The sequence below is a fragment of the Odocoileus virginianus genome, chromosome 13, assembly GCF_023699985.2.
Source record: "Odocoileus virginianus isolate 20LAN1187 ecotype Illinois chromosome 13, Ovbor_1.2, whole genome shotgun sequence".
Classification (NCBI taxonomy): Eukaryota; Metazoa; Chordata; class Mammalia; order Artiodactyla; family Cervidae; genus Odocoileus; species Odocoileus virginianus.
Window position 1 is genome coordinate 16406778 of NC_069686.1, and position 19100 is coordinate 16425877.

General features: G+C 40.4%; 1 protein-coding gene across 2 annotated transcripts in view; it reads left to right on the top strand.

Moving 5' to 3' along the window:
• The window catches only part of OLA1 (Obg like ATPase 1), a 166029-nt gene extending 155061 nt beyond the window's left edge, over positions 1-10968 (top strand). For both annotated transcript variants that reach the window (XM_070476003.1, XM_070476004.1), the window contains 2 exons: positions 656-1999; positions 10870-10968. In XM_070476003.1, coding sequence (XP_070332104.1) covers positions 656-757 — 102 coding nt within the window. In that variant the 3' untranslated portion in view covers positions 758-1999; positions 10870-10968. The remainder of the gene's footprint in view (positions 1-655; positions 2000-10869) is intronic.
• The last annotated feature ends 8132 nt before the right edge of the window (positions 10969-19100 follow it).

Sequence of the window (19100 nt, forward strand, 5' to 3'; positions counted from 1 at the left end):
GTTGCTTTGCCGACTGATTTACAAGTGGAAAAAAATACCTATCTTTGCAGTTCCAACCTGTTAGAGTCTGCTTGTAACTAGGGCCATTAGTCAGTAAACTTCTGTATGTTGAATTTTAGTATACACCACTGTGTATGGTCATTGTCAAGATAAAATTAAAAACTACAAAGAAGCAATTTAAAATCTGTAATTACAATTGATAATTGTAGCATGCTGTGTCTTTGGCATCATCAGTATCACCAAAGAATTTCTTTTAAGTAAATATTGCAGCTTTAACCTAGCTATATAATCCTTTTTTCCTGCCTGGTTTGATCTGTTTGTTACAGTGACTTGCCGGATGTTTGCAGACACATCAGAAATGTACCATAAACAGCATGTAATGAAACTTAATGATATTGGTATAATTACATTTATGTACCAACAATTTAGTGGAGAATACATTATGATTATGTATGTATGGAAAATCTAGTGCTGCCCAAATCAGGAATACTTTGCTTCTCTCCAAGTCTAGTTTTGAACTTGTGTGCCTTCCTGTATTTTTTTTTTCCTTTAATCTGACCCAAGACTTAGAATAGTTTTTTGCATGTGCTCCTACCATTTACCTTATATATTTCATTATAAATGAACACATTTCCTTTGTATTTCTTATTTACAGGCCGCTGGAAAGTACAGACAACAAGGCAGAAATTATATTGTTGAAGATGGAGATATTATCTTCTTCAAATTTAATACACCTCAGCAACCGAAGAAGAAATAAATTTTAATTATTGCTCAGATAAATGTACAACTTCCAAATGGCATATACTTTTTTTTTTAATTAAAATTTCTGAAAACTGAAAGGGCAGGTAAAGTTGGGGTGATGGGAATCTTCCACAAACAATTATTTTTATTCATTTTAAAATTGAAATACTGTGTACCTCCAATGAGCTGCAAGTTCACTAAACGTGAACAGCTTTGCTTTTCCCGTGATTAAGACCCTACTCCAAATTGTAGAAGCTTTTCAGGAACCATATTACTCTCATGATACTTCATTAATCTCCATCATGTATGCCAAGCCTGACACATTTGACAGTGAGGACAATGTGGCTTGCTCCTTTTGAATCTACAGATAATGCATGTTTTACAGTACTCCAGATGTCTACACTCAATAAAACATTTGACAAAACCAGCCTTGGTGTGTTTGGGGATGTCTGTATTGACTGACTCTGGTGTGCTGAATGCGATACGGCACCTGGCGGTTGCTGATTACAGAATTTTAAGGCATGCGTATGACACAGTAACTAGCGTGTGGGGCAGCTGCAATTGTATCTTAAAAGTGGGTCTTTCACAGGAATCAGAAGAATAGTGTATCAGGGATTTGTCCAGAAAGATAATTAATTTTGTAGATGGACATTTATTGAAAGATGATAGCGATGATATCACAAAAGATATATCCTAGGTGACTATGACCAAAAACAAAATAGTGCTGGGAAAAAATTCTGCCTCAAAAATGAAAGGATTTGTTGTTGTTGTCGTTCTGACCACATTGGAGAGAATGTTCATTTTTAATCATTCCTTTGACATTATTGTGATGAAATTGTTGTGAAAACTAACCCATTCATATCTGATGAGTTATAATTTTGTTTCGATTCAGTAGTGAGTATAAAAAGTAGTTACTGAAAAGATTAGATCTTGAAAATTTTAAAACTTTTAAAATACTTGCTATTAAAATATCTTAAGATGAGTTGAAACTTTAGTGTATGCAAGTTAAGCACTTTCTAAAATTGTAGCAGAACATTCTGAAAGAAAAATATGGTTAAGTAGTTATCTGGAGATCGTTTGCCACTTAGCCTTCTTCTCTTACAGGGACAGTGGTCGCGTTCCTCCCTGAACCCTCCCTTTCTCTCCCAGTTAACACTCCTGCAAGGCTGCCCTTGTGATCAGAGGACCATTTCAGTGAAGTGCAGACCCCCAGCTAGGCCAGCTGTTGCCTCTACTGTGTTATTTTGTTACATTAAAGGTAAAAACACACATAAACTTAACACTGAAAGTTACTTAATGTAGCACAAAAAGCAAGAAGTGATTTTCAGGGCAATTTGCTATAAAGGGGGCTTCCCTGGTGGCTCAGATGGTAAAGAATCCACCTGCAATGCAGGAGATCTAGGTTCCATCCCTGGGTTGGAAAGATCCCCTGGAGAAGGGAGTGGCAACCCAGTCCAGTATTCTTACCTGGAGAGTTCATGGACAGAGGAGCCTGGTGGGCTACAGTTCATGGGGTCGCAAAGAGTCAGACACAACTGAGTGACTAAAACTTTCACTTCTTTAACGTGCTATAAAGAGGAAAGGGTGCTTAAAGATGATTTGATTGAGTAATGAATGCAGTTTAGAAACTCTTTAGTTGAGTATGTTCTTTATGAGAATCAGATACTGATATTCTTTTCCTAACATAAAAATCAGAACTGCAGCAGGGAAATAAGAATAAAATTAAGTGGAAAAAAAATTTTTTTTTTTTTTTTTTTAAGAATTAAGTAAAACATAAGCGAAACTCTTGTACAGGTGCAGTTGACCAAGTTTGCAGTGAAAATTCCTGTTATACTTCTGAATTGGAGAAATGTAGAGATTTGTGGATTGTTTGGGATTTCACCAATATAAGAAGAAATCCAGTCTCTTGCTTTTGAGTCCTCTCCAAAATAAATTGCATAGATGTCTTAAAGAAGTTTGGAATCTCATTAAAAAGGCTTCAAAATTGTGTAATTTTACTTTCTCTTAACTTCTAATGTGATAATTGCACATTGCAGAATAGAAGTTTTAATAAGAGACAGGAGTTTGTTTTGAGGTAACTGCCTTCATTAGGGTTGAAATTAAATGCTGAAGATGTTTAATTTGGTTAGAAGTCCTACAGTATTCTGTATATGTGTACAAATTTTCATTTGCTACAAAAGTTGAGAATTCCAAGAACTTTTGCATATAGATAACTGGGTATATGCCTATATCTTCATGTTTTCCCTCTTTTAATATTGGTGATAGTTAATGTATTTTTAGGATTATAAGTTAATTTTTTTCACCTGTCTGTAGATCCATCTTAATCAGATTTTTTGGTAAGAGAAATTTGATTTTTAAAAGTTTCCGATAGCATTTTTGTTTAGTTTTTATCATATTACCTTCATAACTTCACTTTGGGCTTGGCTCAAACCCTATTTTGATACCACTCCAGGGGAGCATTTCTGTATCTGCTTTCTTACACGGATAGTAGAGTTGCTTTCATGCTTTGGCAAGCAACCAAGGAGGGAAGAACCTGTCATAAGGGACCTGTGTCTGTGGCCTGCAGGGAGGGCCCATGGAGCCCATCTAGTGTAGTCTCTTGCCGCAGGAGTGTGGAAGAGGGGGTAAATATGATATGTTCAGTTTCTTTGGTCCTCCTCCTAGTCTTCATGCAAACTGCCATTTTTTTCTGGTGAAAAAAGGCATCTTGGTTGCCTTAGAGTATAAGGAGTAGAACATATCATTTATTTTTCAATCACTTGTTCCTAGTCCTGTTGGCATTGTTTTATAAAACTTTACTCTCTAGATCATCAGTATAAACTATGTTTGAGGCAGGTTATTTGCAGGTTATCGCGTCCATCCTGTGTTGATTTTATTGTGAGAAAATGACTTTATAGGAGGATATGCTAGTTGTCTACCACGTGCATTCTTTCTTTATAGTTTAAATAGACAATAGCTGGGCACCCAGCTGCAGACTATCAAGCAGACTCTGCAGCTAGGTAGAGGTCATGTGACTAAGTTCTTATCAGAGGAATGTGAATGAATGCCTTAAGACCTTGGATACTGCTCCCCTCAGGAGCTCCTTTCCTTCCAGAAAACCCACAGTTAATCGCGCAAACAAAGACAGCACCTTAGCGGGCAGCAAAGGAATGGCAGGAACCTGCATCTCTGAGGGACTCGTGAGCATGGCACACAGGACCTGACTGCCTCCCTTGGAACTGGAACGTGAAAGAGAAATAAACTGCACTCTTCTTTAAGCTACTGTATTCGAGCTGCCATATTTCTTTTGTAGCAGCTGGCTTTTTACCTTGGCAAAGATAGACATTTCCTGGTCTTGTCTCCATTATACCTTTTTTAGAATTTATACCTTCTGTTCTGTGTTCTAAGCACAGATTTATTGGGTGGAAAGAGCTTCTAATCCAACCTGGATCAGGCATCACTGCTACTGCCTCAGTGTTGCCTTCTGTAAATTACTCCTCCCCTCTTAGATTCTTCACATGTACAATGAAGATCACAGATTAACTGGCCTATGGTAAAAGGACTAAAGAGAGCTCCAGGTACATAATAACCACACAACAAATGTAAATTCCATATAGTTACCTTTAACTTCACCCCAAAGTGTAGCCACTCTTAAACAGGCCTTATGAACCACACTCAAGAAGACTATAGAGCGTGTATTTCTTAAATACCTGTCCTGTAGAGGAAATGTTAATACTTTATTGTTGCTAAAGAATATTCTGAAAGAGGAAATAGTTGAATTGAGTGATGAATGTTGATATTTTGCTAATAACATGCCAGGACCTCATCTAAATCATGGAATTCCAAGGCTGAAAATGTCATTTCAGACTATCTTGCTTAACTTACCTAGCCTATAAATAAGAAGTAGCTGAGGAGCAGAAAGATTAAATAATGCTAACCATAATGACAAGTCATAAAATGATAAACCATGTTGCAAAGATTATAAATTCTATATTTGGAAGTTGAAATTTTCACACAGAAATTGGTTATTACATTTTCAGAATAGCCACAAAATCCCATTTAGCACAATGTAAACTGAAATACCACAGGGGTTTTGGACAGCAAGGGAAAAAGGGTAAGGAAATCCAAACATCTCCACTTGGCAGTTAAGGTCACTGACAATCTGCCCACGGCCTGTTTCTCTCTCATTATTACTTTTTTTGTAAAGACACAAGGAAATTAAATCCCTTAACCAAATAACACCGCTCATTATTTTCTTTGTCAAAAAAAAAATGTAATTTTTAAACCAGTACAGTAGAGCATTATTTGCATTGAATGACCCAGTTTGGCCTTAATGAATAGTAACGAGTTTGGGAGGGTAGAATGGAAATCCTGCTGGCCTGAATCACATAAACACCAAAGGTGTCAGCAGTCCACAGTTTTCCTGTTAATCCAGCCTAGGATATCCATGAGCATTTTCTAAAAATAAATAAATGACTAGGAATGCGTAGAGATAATAGAATATCCAACAGACCCTTGTGGTGCCTCTATTTCTTCATCTTACCCTCTCTCCTTCAAATTATTATTACCATGAGAATCATAAAGGAGTATTTATTTAAAGGAAAAACAGCTTGAAAAGTATCCTACGTGGGACTTCCCCTGGTGGTCCAGCGATTAAGACACAGCACTTTTACTTCAGAGGGCACGTCTCCATCCCTGTCTAGGGAACTAGATCCTACATGCCACTCAGCACACATGTAAATTTTCATCCAGCTGTACAGTCAAGACCTGAGTACTTTACCATACCTAAATTATACCTCAATTTTAGAAAGAAAAGAAATGTACCCCTCCATTAAATGATTGCATGGTATAACCCTTATACCCAAAGTTACTGGCAATGTTGAGTCTTTGTACAGTGCTTATATACTTTAAATTTTTAAAGATATTGGTTAGTAATAATATCAGTATATAAACTATAGAGAAAAAAATTGTTAATGCTTAAGATGGACATAGTCACTGTTGAATGGGAGGTATCTCAGAAACTATGATAAAAGACTCATTCCCATAGATGAGAAGGTAAATTATTTTCTGTGGTCCAAAGAATTGAAATCTATGTCAGCTATAATATTCCATTGTAACAGCAAAAACAATTGGAAACAATTTAAATATTCATCCATATAGGAAAATGGTGAAATGAATTCTAAAACATCCATAGAAAAGAATACCTTCAGCCATTAAAAAGAATAAAATAATTATATGAGTAGCATAGAAAGATTTCTTATTCATTTTGCTTTGCGAAAAAGTAAGTTGCAGAGCAATACGTATAGTATGGTCACAGAGGTAACCTTCAATTAACTGTTTGGTGTGTATTCTTGCAAATAGTTATCATTGTACTTACGTATATGTACACATCTGCATATATCATGTTGTTCAGTTGCTAAGTCATGTCCGACACTTTGCAGCATCTACATATGTTTTTACATAAATGGGATTATAGTTGTTACGCAGTTTTCACCCAAAAAACTGAATTAATGTTTTAAAGGCAGTGGATTAATAAAAATCCATCTAGAATTACATCATATCTGAGAACTTTTATGTATTCCTTTAAGCCAAGACTTGGAGAAGGAAAAGTATGCAGCCATTGAAAGAAGTAGGGTACAAGCATCCCAGGCAGAAGGAGCAGCAAATGCAGAGGTTGGGAGGCAGGAAAGGACCTGGAGTTTGGGAGAAACAGGAGGCTGGAGTGGCTAAAGTGGAGTGAGTAAAAGGTTCTTGGTTATGCAGAACCTTCCACTCGAGAAGGTTCTGACATCTTATTCTTAGATAAAAGTCAGATTAGCTCTTAAAGAGTTTAAAACTATACAGATCTTCAATCTGATTTACATTTTCAAAAATCACCTAGAATCTTGACCCATCTGCCCTCATTCCCAAAGAGATCCTGGGAGTAGGAAAGGGGGATGTCGGAGGTTAGAGAATGGCAGCCAGCAGGTGTTACTGTCCAATAGAAAACTACCGTGAGTCATGTGTGTAACTGAGATTTTTCAAACTGTCACACTTTTAAATAAATAATGCATTTTGATGCAGTATTTTATTTAACCCAATATACCCAGCTTATCATTTTACTATATAATCAACCTAAAAATTGTAAGTCAGTTTCGATTTTTTTCATACTGTTTTTGAGACTTGGAGTGTATTTTATACCTACAACACTTCGGCTTAAACTGGACGCATTTCCAGTGCTCAGCAGTCACATGTGCCTTTGTGGCTGCTGTAGTGGACAGTGAAAGTCTAGGCTTTACCCTTTCTCCTCAGGAATTTAGCCTGAACTGCTTATCTTCAGCTGATTTCAACAGAGCGCATAAAAACCCACTGTGCTTAGACTGGCTGTGTTTTCATTTAAGGCTGAATATAAAAAGTGTATGGTAAATCCTTATTCCTGCTTTTGTTTTGTTTTTGTTTTTGTTTTTTTTAAAGAAAAGAGGGTGAGGGGGCTTGCTGACTTTAGAGCAGGACACAGGAGAGATCAGTTATAGAAGGCACCCGTGAGATCGACTCGACTTGAATTAAGAAGAAACGGAAAGATGCAGCTTGATTTGATCTGCTTATTGGAAGAATTCACAAGACATATTGATGGAATGGATGAGAGGTGGGAAGTGAAGAACTGAGAATGATTCCTAGGTTTTTAGTCTGAGCAAGTAGATGCATGATGGTGCCACTTACTGAGATGGGAAAGATCTGTGAGAGGAGGAGGTATGGGATGTATATAAGGGTGGGAATCAAGAATCTTTTGAATGTAGGTGATAGTGCCCAACATTTACTATAAACCTACAATAATAAAAACTGTGATATTGGTGAAAGAATAGACAAATAGATTAATGAAGCAGAGAGCCCAGAAATAAACCCACATAAGATACAGTCAACTGACCATTGACAAAGGAACAAAGGCAATACAACAGAGCAAAGATTTTCAACATATCTTTCAAATGGTGCTGGAACCACTGACATCCACATACCAAAATAAAAAGGATCCTGACATAGAGCTTACCCCCGTCACAAAAAATAACTCAAAATGGATTACAGACTTTAATGTAAAATGCAAAACTATAAAAATCCTAGAAGATAACATAGGAGAGAAAATCTGCATCACCTTAGGTATGGTGATGATTTTTTAGATACAACACCAAAGATGGCAATCCATCAATGAGCTGAACTGCATTAAAATTCAAAACTTATGCTCTGTAAAAGACACTGTCGAGAAAATGAGAAGATAAGCCACAGACTGGGAGAAAATACTTGGAGAAGATACATCTGGTAAAGAACTGCTACCCAAAATATATTAGTACAAAGAACTCTTAAATCTCAACAATAAGAAACAACCCAACTTTAAAATGTTTTAAACGTAGGTGCAAGGGACTTCCCTGGCAGTTCAGTAGTTAAGACTCTGCGCTTCCAGTGCCGGGGCCTGGGTTCAATCCCTGGTCAGGGAACCAGACCCCACATGCCACAAGTAGAGTTCACATGGGTCTGCTGTGTGCTTACTCGCTCAGTCTTGTCCAACTCTTTGCGACCCCATAGACTGTAGCCTGTCAGGCTCCTCTGTCCATGGGATTCTCCAGTCAAGAATACTGGAGTGGGTTGGCATTTCCTTCTCCAGGGGATCTTCCCAACCCAGGAATGGAACCCAGGTCTCCTGCATTGCAGGCATTCTTTTTACTGACTGAGCTAGGAGGGAAGATTTCACATGCTGTAACTAAAGATCCTGCAGGCAACAACTAAGATCCAGTGCAGTCAAATATTTTTTAAAATGTAAGTTCAAGATGGGTAGATCTGAAGTTGGCCCTACCTACATCTGAAGCTCAGAAGAGAGTTTGAAGTACAGATATAAAAATTTATCAATAAAATCATCACTATATGGATGGCATGTAAAACCTAAGGATTAGAGTAGATCACCAGACTAGAAAGAGAAAAGAAAGAGCCCAAGAATGAATCTGGCCAGAACTCAAGGAAAGAAGCACCTAACAAGGTCAAAAAAAAAAAAGAAAGAAACCAAAGGAGTATGGACAGAGCATCCAGGAGAAGCAGAGTTCCTGAAAGAAAGCAAATGTTGATTGACAAGCTCTGTTCCATTTGAAGCAAGTCTGGATTACTCTTTTGAGAAGTTTTTCCATAAAGGAAACAAGAAAAATGGGGCAGGGGCTGGAAGGAGATGTTCAGGCATAAGGGTTTTTTGGTTGCTTGGTAGCTTTTTGGTTTTGTGTGATGGGAAATACTAGAGCATGTCTGGGTGTTGGTAGGTATGCTCCTGGATAGAAGGAGAGCTTGAGGCTGGTGAGGAAAGAGAGAAAGAAGAGCATAGAGGTGTACTTTTAAGAGGGTATGGGGTGGGAGGGTTCAATCTGGGGAGCCCAGATGGAGGGACTGGCCTTGGGTAGAAACAAGAATGCTTCTTCCACTGCAGAGACGAGAAGACAGGGAGACCCTGAGGAGACATGCTGTTTGTTTCCCCAGTGATGTTTGCATCAAAGCATCACAGAGGGTGTGTGAAGAGAGTAGGTTTGAAGGGTTGGTAGAAGCTTTTCCACAGCCCTCTTCAACTTGCCCCTTTGGTTTTGTTTTTAACCAAGTTTCCATGGGCTACAACAGAATCCGGTAAGCCTTCGTCCATTAATCCTTAATTTATTGGGTCGTGGGGAGGTGGAGGAGCACTTGGGGTTCGAGTCAACGTTAGAAGGATTGCAGCTTGAGCACCAGCTGAGTGTCAGTCCTGGGGGACGGGCACCTTCTTTCCCCTCGTGTGCCCACTCTTTTTACCTTGTTCCAGGGAGTAGGAAATGTCCGCGTTGAAGGTGATCCCGCAGGAAGCTCTTTGTTTTGTCTGTTTTTGTGGGAAGATTCCTCAGTCCTTTCTCTCGTGAGGTCTGCCCAATCTGAGTAGTTTCTGTTTGGAGTAACTACCCTTTTCAAAAAACTTTCAGTCTCAGTAGAGAATGGCAGTCACGCCTGCTGCTATCAACGATATAATGGAGTTATGGGTGTGTGTGTGTGTACAGTTCATAGTCTTTCATTTCAATCCTTTGAAATCTCATGACAGTGCAGACCAGAGAGCACCCCTCGGGCTCTTGTGACTGGCCTGGGTGGATTAACGAAGCCTGTTTACTAATATCTCTCGGCCCCTCTGAAGACCCCCGTCTTTAGAATTCCGCGCTCTCTTTGCTTTGAACAAAGCTTGCAGTTCGCTGCTCTTCTGATCACAGCGTGAGAGCAAGCATATTTGCTTTGGTCAAATTTTTTAAGTGATTTCAGCCATTTGGCTTATTGTATTTGTATCATTTGGGGCTGAATTCCAGGGACCTCTGAGACATCATTCCTTTTTTACTTGAAAATAGATGTAATGAAGAATTATATTAGATTTGGCCAAGTTTTACTTCCAAGCAAGGAGCCTTCCTGTGGCTTAACTCCTCCAAAGGCATGTCTGATGTCTGGTTTCATTAAGATCTTTACCCAATTTAAACAGTGTAACAAATGAAAGATAGATTTCCTTTCTTATGCATGCCTTGAATAGTGATGACCAGCTAAAGCCCTCAAACCAATGTCTCACCTTTCACCTGCTAATGCCTTTAAATATCACAAACACTGTTGATTACTTACCCATAACCATCTCACACTCCCTTTTCCTTGCAAAAAAAAAAATCTCAGTTTTGTTCAACAGAGAGTAAGGGTCTCCAGCTCCAGGAAGTACATTATTATTGGTTCAAATTCATCACGTAATCTCTCTTCTCCTTTGCCAGGACAGGGATAAGCAGATGACCCAGGTCTGACCTGTGAAATGTAGAAAGGTCTAGGGAGGGGACTTGACAGAACTTTGGGGGAAAACTCCTCCCCGATGTAAAGAGGAAGACAAGAAGACATTGCTCCCCTCTTTTCCCTCCTGCTATGAGGGACTTGGAGTGAATTCCTCTGTACATCATTCCTTTGTAATTTGAAAATAAATTTAGTAAAGAAGTGTGTTTGGAATTGTGGGAAAGGAAAGCCAAGAAAGACATGGGCAAAGGATGGTCCCTGATTATTAACCAATCCTGGGTCAGCCTCCTTCCAGATTCTTGTATTTTACAAGAATTAAATGCTCTCATTGTTTAAACTGCTTCTAATTGAGTATTCTGTTACTTGCAGGTAAAAGCCTCTGGATACACGTGACTTCACAGAACTTTCTTTGCTCAAGAGCATCTATAGCACTCTGTCCTGACTCAATAAAAACAATTCCCCATCTTCTATTTGGCTGTTAAACCATGGTTTCTTAGTAGCTTGTTAAATATAGTTAAAGGTCCAAGAGAATTACAACAGCAAATTGCTTTAATTCTTCTGATTTTCTAGTGTACTTTGGCTAAGTGGAATAATATAAATAAAATGATTTTTCATTAACTGAAACTATACTAAATGTAGAAGAGAGAATGCCAGTGTCCTCAAATAGCCACTTAGAGTTTTCTTTTTTAAAGTGTTTTTCAACCTTTCTGGTTCAGAATGTGAGCTCTTAATTGAGTCAGCCTTTGGGAATTATTGGAAACCAACCGTAACAGCTTCTGCTATTGCCTAAGGCAGTTACTAGGGGTTTTCTTTTATTATTGTTGCTATGAAAGCTCACCTGTCTTATTAAAAAACCCCAAATAGTCTTCATCCTTTATGGCTTGGCATTTTAAACTTTATTTGTCCATAACTTCAGCACTTCATTCATTTTTACTACCAGAAACTTATATTTGTTCTGTATTTAATATTTTTATCACAGCTTTCTCCTTTCCAACCCATTCATATCTTTACACCCTGTGTCCCTGGAAATGTGGCCAAATCTCAGTTTGAAGTCAAACTGAAGATGATAATACTATCATTTGTAATTAATTGCTAAAAGTGTATCTTCAGTTTACCAGGTTTTCTATTCTTTCATATCTTTACCTGAGAATACAGTTAAGGTGTTTGGCTTAAAACCAGCTCCAGGAAATCCCTGACATTTTGTAATAATCAAAAAGAGTCATAAAGTAACATTTTCTCAGAGCCTATAATAAACCATGCAACAAGCCTAGGTGGAAGAAGCACCACTTTCTCTTCATTCTAAGTTTTAGCTTTTATGCTGGCCAAGGCAGATTTAGTTACTTATTTGCTAACTAGATGAATTAGGGTGGAGGAGGGGGAGAGGAGAGGGTAGACTGACAGAAAGAACAGTGACCCAGTTAGGACGTAAGCACTTCCGGTAAACTCTGTCAGTGCAGAATTCGTAGGCCGAGGCACATTTCCACAAGAGATTTATGGAATTTATTTTCAAATTCCACACAGAGTGCTAATTACATAAAGCAAGATGAATAATTTATCTTCTGCATCACTGGATCAAGGACTGTAAACTTGTTCATTAAATTCAGCTATCAGGTATGAGCCAGACTTGTGGCAACTAGAAAGACTATCACCCACCTGAAACATAGGCCCGTGGAGGAGGGGTTTTCAAGTTGTCTTGATTGTATCCACAGGACTTTAATTTATGGAGGTGACTGAGTGACAACACGAAGAGGTTAATAATAATGCCATTGAAAGAGGACTGCGATTACTTACATTTCCCAAGAGAGCTCACCATACATGTAGGGCCTCACAGGGAACCACCAGGTTTGGTCAGGAGGCGGAAGCAGCAAAGGGAAAATATGGCCCAGACCTCTATTCTTTTCTCTAGGAAGATGTCAACAATGGTGGCCATTAATCTGGCCCTGTGATAAATGGATGCCAAGTATGTATGTTTAGTTGCTCAGTCATGTCCAACTCTTTGACCCTTTCGACTCTAGCCCGCCAGGCTCCTCAGTCCATGGGGTTCTCAAGGCAAGAATACTGGAATGGGTTGCCATGCCCTCCTCCAGGGGATCTTCCTCACCCAGGGATTGAACCCATGTCTCCTGTGTCTCCTGCACTTCAGGCAACTTCTTGACCCACTGGGTCATCAGGGATGCCCAGTGGATGCCAAGGAGATAAATACAGAATCTAAGGAAGAGCAGAGGAAGAATCGACAGGATCAGATTCTTAGTGTAAATCAATCCTTTTACATGAAAACACAGCTTAGAAACTATATTGCATACAGACAAACATATGGAAAACCAACCACATAGTTATTGCAGCTTTTAATTATAAAAATGTTCAGTAAAGAATTTGGCCTCACCCAAAGAGAGGTCTGCCCTTTGTCCTCAGCTTCTGGGATTAATCTGTGTCCTATCTGAAAGGACTGTCTTTGTGTAGGGCCCAGGATGGACACACTGGATATAGCATGGGACTGGCGTTTCCAGAAAGACCAGCCAGGTAATTTAGGATGGGGCTTATGTCACACAGTATCAACCTATGGGCTGAGTTCAACCGTATGGGCAATCATTCATGCCTACATAAGGAAATCCCAATAAAAACTCTGGACACTGATGCTCAGGGGAGCTTCCCCTGTAGCCAGTACTCCATGCATACATGGAGGTGCCTGCAGGGAAAGGCATCCTAACTCCACGGACAGGAAAAGGGAAGCTGCACAAGGGGAACCCTGCCACACTCTGCCCACTGCCTCGCTCCCTTTGATTTTAATTTGTCTCCTTTTCCTGAAGTAAGCCATAGCCATGAACATAAAAGCCCCTCTAGCGCATTATCAGGTTCGAAGCTTCCCAGATGGCAAAGAACCTGCCTGTAATGTGAGAGCCCTGGGTTTGATCCCTGGGTCGGGAAGATCACCTGGAGGAGAAAATGGCAACCCACTCCACTATTCTTGCCTGTAGAATTCCATGGACACAGGCGCCTGGTGGGCTACAGTCCATGGGGTTGCAAAGTATTGGACACAACTGAGCAGCTAACACTTTCATTTTGTTTCTAGTGAATTATGAAACTTGAGGCTGATTTTGGGAATCAGTCTCCCCAAACGTGCAGTTGGTATCAGATGGGAAGGCAGTCTTGGGAGCTGTGCCCTCAAACGTTGCAGTTTGTCTGACTCCAGGCAAAAAGTATACACACATGCATTGTACATTAAAAAAAAAGTAAAGAAGGTATTCATTTAAAAATGGAAGCTTTTCCTCCCTTCTCTAGCTTCACTACTTCCAGTTCCCTAGGGGATCCCATTTTGTTTCTTTCTGGTTTATCTTTCTAGACATTTTCTGCACAAATATAAACATATATACACACTTTATATATGTGTGGCACTAGTGGTATAGAATCCGCTGGCCGATGCACAAGAAACAGGAGATGCAAGGTTCAATCCCTGAGTTGGGAAGATCCCCCGGAGGAGAAAATGGCACCCTACTCCAGTATTCTTACTGGAAAATTCCACGGGCAAAGGAACCTGGTGGGCTATAGTCCATTGGGCCACAAAGATTTGGACATGACTGAGCACTCACACATTTTATTTTTCTTTTAATCATAAATGAAATTGTGCTTTATAGCCCATTCTGAAATTCCCTTTTATCCCTTCTATTTCATGAGTAGTCCTTGTGTCAGCGCAGCTGACCCACCCCTGGGCTTCTGGATGGCTGAATAGTGTTCACGTGGCTGTGACATCATAAGAAGGGAACCAAGTGTCAGGGTTCTTGTGAGGTCACGTGATTTCACATATGTAGGAGCTCTTAGAATAGCGCTAACACAAAACAGGCAAGCATTCCATGTGTTATTATTTATTTGTTTATTTAGCCTGCCCTCTATTGTATACATTGCTATATCTAATTTTCTCATTATTTCTAACAGGGCCGCAATGAATTTCCTTGAGCTTATACATTCACATCTGGGATAAATTTCTAGGAATGGAATTGGTATGCCAAAGGGATATGCATTTCACATTTTGCTAGGTGTTTTCAAATTGCTGTCTAAGATGGTTGTACCAATTTACATTCCTACCCCTGGCCTGTGATTTGCCTGAAATTCCCCTTACTCCCAATTACTGAGCATTATCCAACTTTTTAGTCTTTAGCAACCTGATAGGCTTTTAAAAATTTCATCTCCTTGCAGTTTAGTTTACATTTCTTTAATTATTGTGAGGCTGGGTATCTTTTTAACTATATTTATGTATTTACTTTATACTTATAGTACTTTTTCTTCCAGCTGGTTAATTCATGTGCTTTAATTCATTGATTTAAGAAAACTTTCCATGCCATTTGAAACTATCTTGAATAAGAATCAAGCAAAATGAAAAGATACCAAGATGCTCTCCCAGCCAGAATTTCCACACCATCATGACTTCTACTATGGTTTTAAACTTCCTTTGAAAAAGAAAAAAAAAAAAAAAAATCTAAGCTAAATGTAAAACAATGAACTGGAAAAAAGTACTTATTTCCTCTGGCTCATTGAAGGGCTTTTGTTTATTTGTTTATTCCTTTCAACTAAATAGAACTCATTCCTCTTAATCCAGCTTATATCCATTTCTCCAGCATAGAAACCAACCCAAGAACGAATCTTTTTAATTTTTAATTTAAGTCAACCTAATAAATAAATACTCTGTTATTTCTCACCCAACATAAAAGGAGGTAGGGAACAAACTGTATAAGACTGAATTACTTTTTTAAAAACAGGTTGACTTGTATGTTGTTCTGAAGATATGTATACATATATCTGGCCTTGCCACACAGCATGCAGGATTTTAGTTCTCCAACCAGGTATCAAACCTGGACCCCCTGCATTGAAAGTGCAGTCTTAATCACTGGATTGCCAGGAAGTCCCAAAAGATATATTCTGGATTTTCAAATGAATTTCACATTTTGCAAAGAATATTTGAATCAGCTCCTCAGGAATTTGATTTCTCCAAAAAGGTGAAACCCCAAAATTTGGTCCTGCCTTTCTTCAAACCTTCTTTTCTTCCAAAATTGACCTCTTGAAATCTTCTCAAGTGGAACTCCTTATTTTCCAACTGTACAATCTCACTTCCCCCCACGCATTTTTCAGAACCTGTAACAGGCAGTATATTTATATATATACTCATGGCTATCTTTTCTCCCTTGCTAATTACAAAGCTCCTATAGATTAGGTACTCTGTTAGTTGTAAGTTAGCATAACAAATTACCTCCCAATTTAGCAGCTTAAAACAACAGTAAACATTTATTTTCTAGCATAGTTTCTGCAGCTCAGTTTAGGAGGTGGGCCACAGTCATATAAGTGAAGGCTTGACTAGAGCGGTAGATCTGCCCTGGAGAACATGAATTCTCACCCTGGCAAACTGATGATACAAAGTTTCTCACCACGTGGACTCCTCCATAGAGCTACTCAACAGTTTGCATGACATGGCATCTGGCTTCCCCCAGACTGAGTGATCCAAAAAAGGACAAGGCAAAAGCCACAGTGGCTGTTACAACCTAGACTCATAAATCACACATTCATTTGCAAAATATCCTACTGGTTACACAGAGAAGCCCTTTTTTAGGGGTGTGAATACCAGGCGGTAAGAATCATTTATGGTCATTCTGGAGTCTGGCTACCATGAGGACCCAAACTGTATGTTATGCCCACAGGTCATAGATCTTGGCATTGGTATAATCACTTAACCCAATTATGCAGAAATACTATAATGAATCAGGACATTGTTTCCTTTAATCAAAACTAATGACACACATGCAAAAGGACAAGTCTTAGGTCAGGTCTGCAAGGCAGATTTGCATATGAGAAGTTCTTTGTGGAGAGCCCTCTGGACCACCTTGCCCTCACCCATGGAGAGTGCCGGCAGAAGGACTGGGATCAGGGGTCTGCTGAAGTCTAACAAAGACCTCGGCAAATACCCAGGGGAGGTCTGGAGCTAGGCTGGCTCTTCAGATTATTTCCACCATGGAAACTGGCAAATGCTCCAAATCAGAGGTTTTAATCCCTGATTTGATCCCTACGTCAGTTATTGATCATTTACCAGCACACAAGTGGATCTACTGAATCCTTTCTCTGAGATGCAAAATCTATTATTTTAGCATATTAAAATTCTTAGTAGTCCTACATTAAGGAAAAGTGTTTAATTTTTGAAATAAGCATTTCCCAGACATATGACATGGTTACAAATCTTAGGCCACCGGCTCAAGATGACAAGAAGCTATTTAATTTCTGATTTTGGATCTCTTTCTTTCAGATTGATAGGAAAACCAAACCAAACATAACCTCCCTTCTTCCTGAAGTTCTCTCACCACCTCTATCCGGCCCCCCACCACCACCCGCACCCCCACCCCCCGGGGGGCTGGACACCAACTACCCCCTCCTCCTTTCCAAGTGGCTGGAGGGGTGCTCTTCTGGTTCTCGCTGGTGGGTGCGCTCAGGCACTGCTCAGAGGCCCCACATCCCCGCCCACACAGCCCTGCCAGATCCGAGGTCTGGGCTAGTCCTTCTGGGACACTCAGAGCAAAGGAATCCTGTCTGTAGGCGGGAGACGCTCCCTCCAGCTCCCCCGTCTGCACCACTCCTAACGCCTCGGGCGGGTCTCCCCTTTCTCCCGGCTCCCGAGAGCCCCCAGCTGAAACCCTGGCCCCGGCTGTGCTGACCTTTCCCTTCGCCCCTTCCCTGGGCCCCGCTGCACGACACGCAGCCGGGGAAAGCCTCCCTGCTTCTTTTCCCGACTCCCCCTTTCCTGGCTCCACGCCTCCCCCGCCCCCCACTGCTCCCCCTCTCCTCGTTCCTTTCCTCTTCCCTTCCCCAGCTCAAACACTTCCTTTCCCGGCGAGGGAAATCCCTCTCTAGTCAACCAGTCTTCGCTGGAAAATCGGCTGAATTCTCCTAAGGATTTTTGGCTTTAAATAACAAAAGCCAGAAAGACTGGCCGTTTTTTCTTTCTTAACTAAAGCCCCCGTTGTGGCTCCGAGCACTGTACCCGTAGCTCCTTCAGTGGGGGGAGACAGAGTGAAATTGGGGGAGATGGGATAAAGAAGCTCATCTCTGAAAATACCTTTGGCTCCATCACACTGGTTTGAACTTGGGGATATGTCAGGGAAAGTCTGCCAGCAGCTGCCGAGGTGGCGCCCTAAGAAGCCTGCCGGGTGCCCAGGGGGTGCCCCTGGCTGGCCCCAGGGCTCCCAGTTTGTCCTCCCCGAGTCTGTCTACCTTTCCAGAGTCGCAAAAGCCGAAGGGTGGAGCCGGGGTCGGCCTGGAGGAGCTGGGTCCCCGAGCTGCAGAGGGTTCTAGGAGGTTTTTGGAAAACTTCCTTACAAGACTGCATCTTCCACGCCTTTGCACTTGTGTCTCCTCCGGCCCTGATTCCTGAGGCGCCGTTGGCACTTCTGGAGAGGACCCGAAATCATCTTAAAATCTCTTGGAAAATTAGCATGTTGATTTACCAATAGAAGTGACGCCAAAAGGTAAAGACGCCACCTGACTAAAAATAAATCCAAACCTGGTTAAATGGGCATGATTTAATAGCAGGCCATTTCTACTTTGTTTATTTCAGATAGCACTTATATTGGAGGCAACTATAATAACAAATCCTAGGACCTTGATAGGATCAACAAATTACCAAGTGCTAATTGTTTCTGCCAGGTGTAAGTGAGGAGATAAATAGCTTATAAATTGAACAGTAGTGCCCAAGGGTGCCATTCCTGGACTCCTGGGCTCTTCTGCCCTCCCTGGCAAAATAATTTCCTCTTATCCTATAATTAGACACTTCTACCTTTAAAAACCGCACTCCTTAAAGAATAGGGTATCCTCTGCCAAATTTAGAAGAGAAGAAAAAAGATAAGCGGGACAGCACTCTAATATATTAAATGTCAATGGCATTTCATCCTTTTGTCATCATTGAAGTACAGACTATCTTGGATCATAACTGGTCATCTATGTAGTTTTTCCATAAGGAGCTACTTTCCCAGTGCTGAAGCGTGCCGATCATCTCTTCTGGTCCTGCATGGCCTGGCACCTTTCAGGGCCCTGCTGGCCCACCGCAGCTGTTTGCTTCCAAAGTGAATGCCTCTCATTCACTTAAAAGTGTTGTTATACCATCACATGTATTCAACGCCAGTTAATGTGTTTTAAGTTTATCACAAATGCCAGTTGTTCCTTTCCCAGCTTCCCATCTCAAGTGGGAATTGTAAGGGTTGAATATCACTATCACATTATTTTATGCAGACACAGAGAGCAATGCAGTGTGAAGGGTTTTGTTTTGATTTTTTCCCCCCTTTCTTCTTCAGCCTCTGAACATCTGGTTGGAAGAGTGTTATCTGAATAATGTTATTTTTCACTCTGCTTTAGTCATGGTGTGCCAGATGTGTTGGATATGCTAAAGACAAAAATGTGTCCATTTCTTGTCATTTCATCCATCCATCTGTCCATCTATCTGTACATTTGCTTCATCATTTATTCGTTGCATGTTTACCAAACTCCTTTGGTTCAGATGCTGTGCAGAGTGCTTGATGAGAGACAAATGTGAGTTTGGCACATGTCTTTCTGCTGAGCTCAGAGGGAGAGGC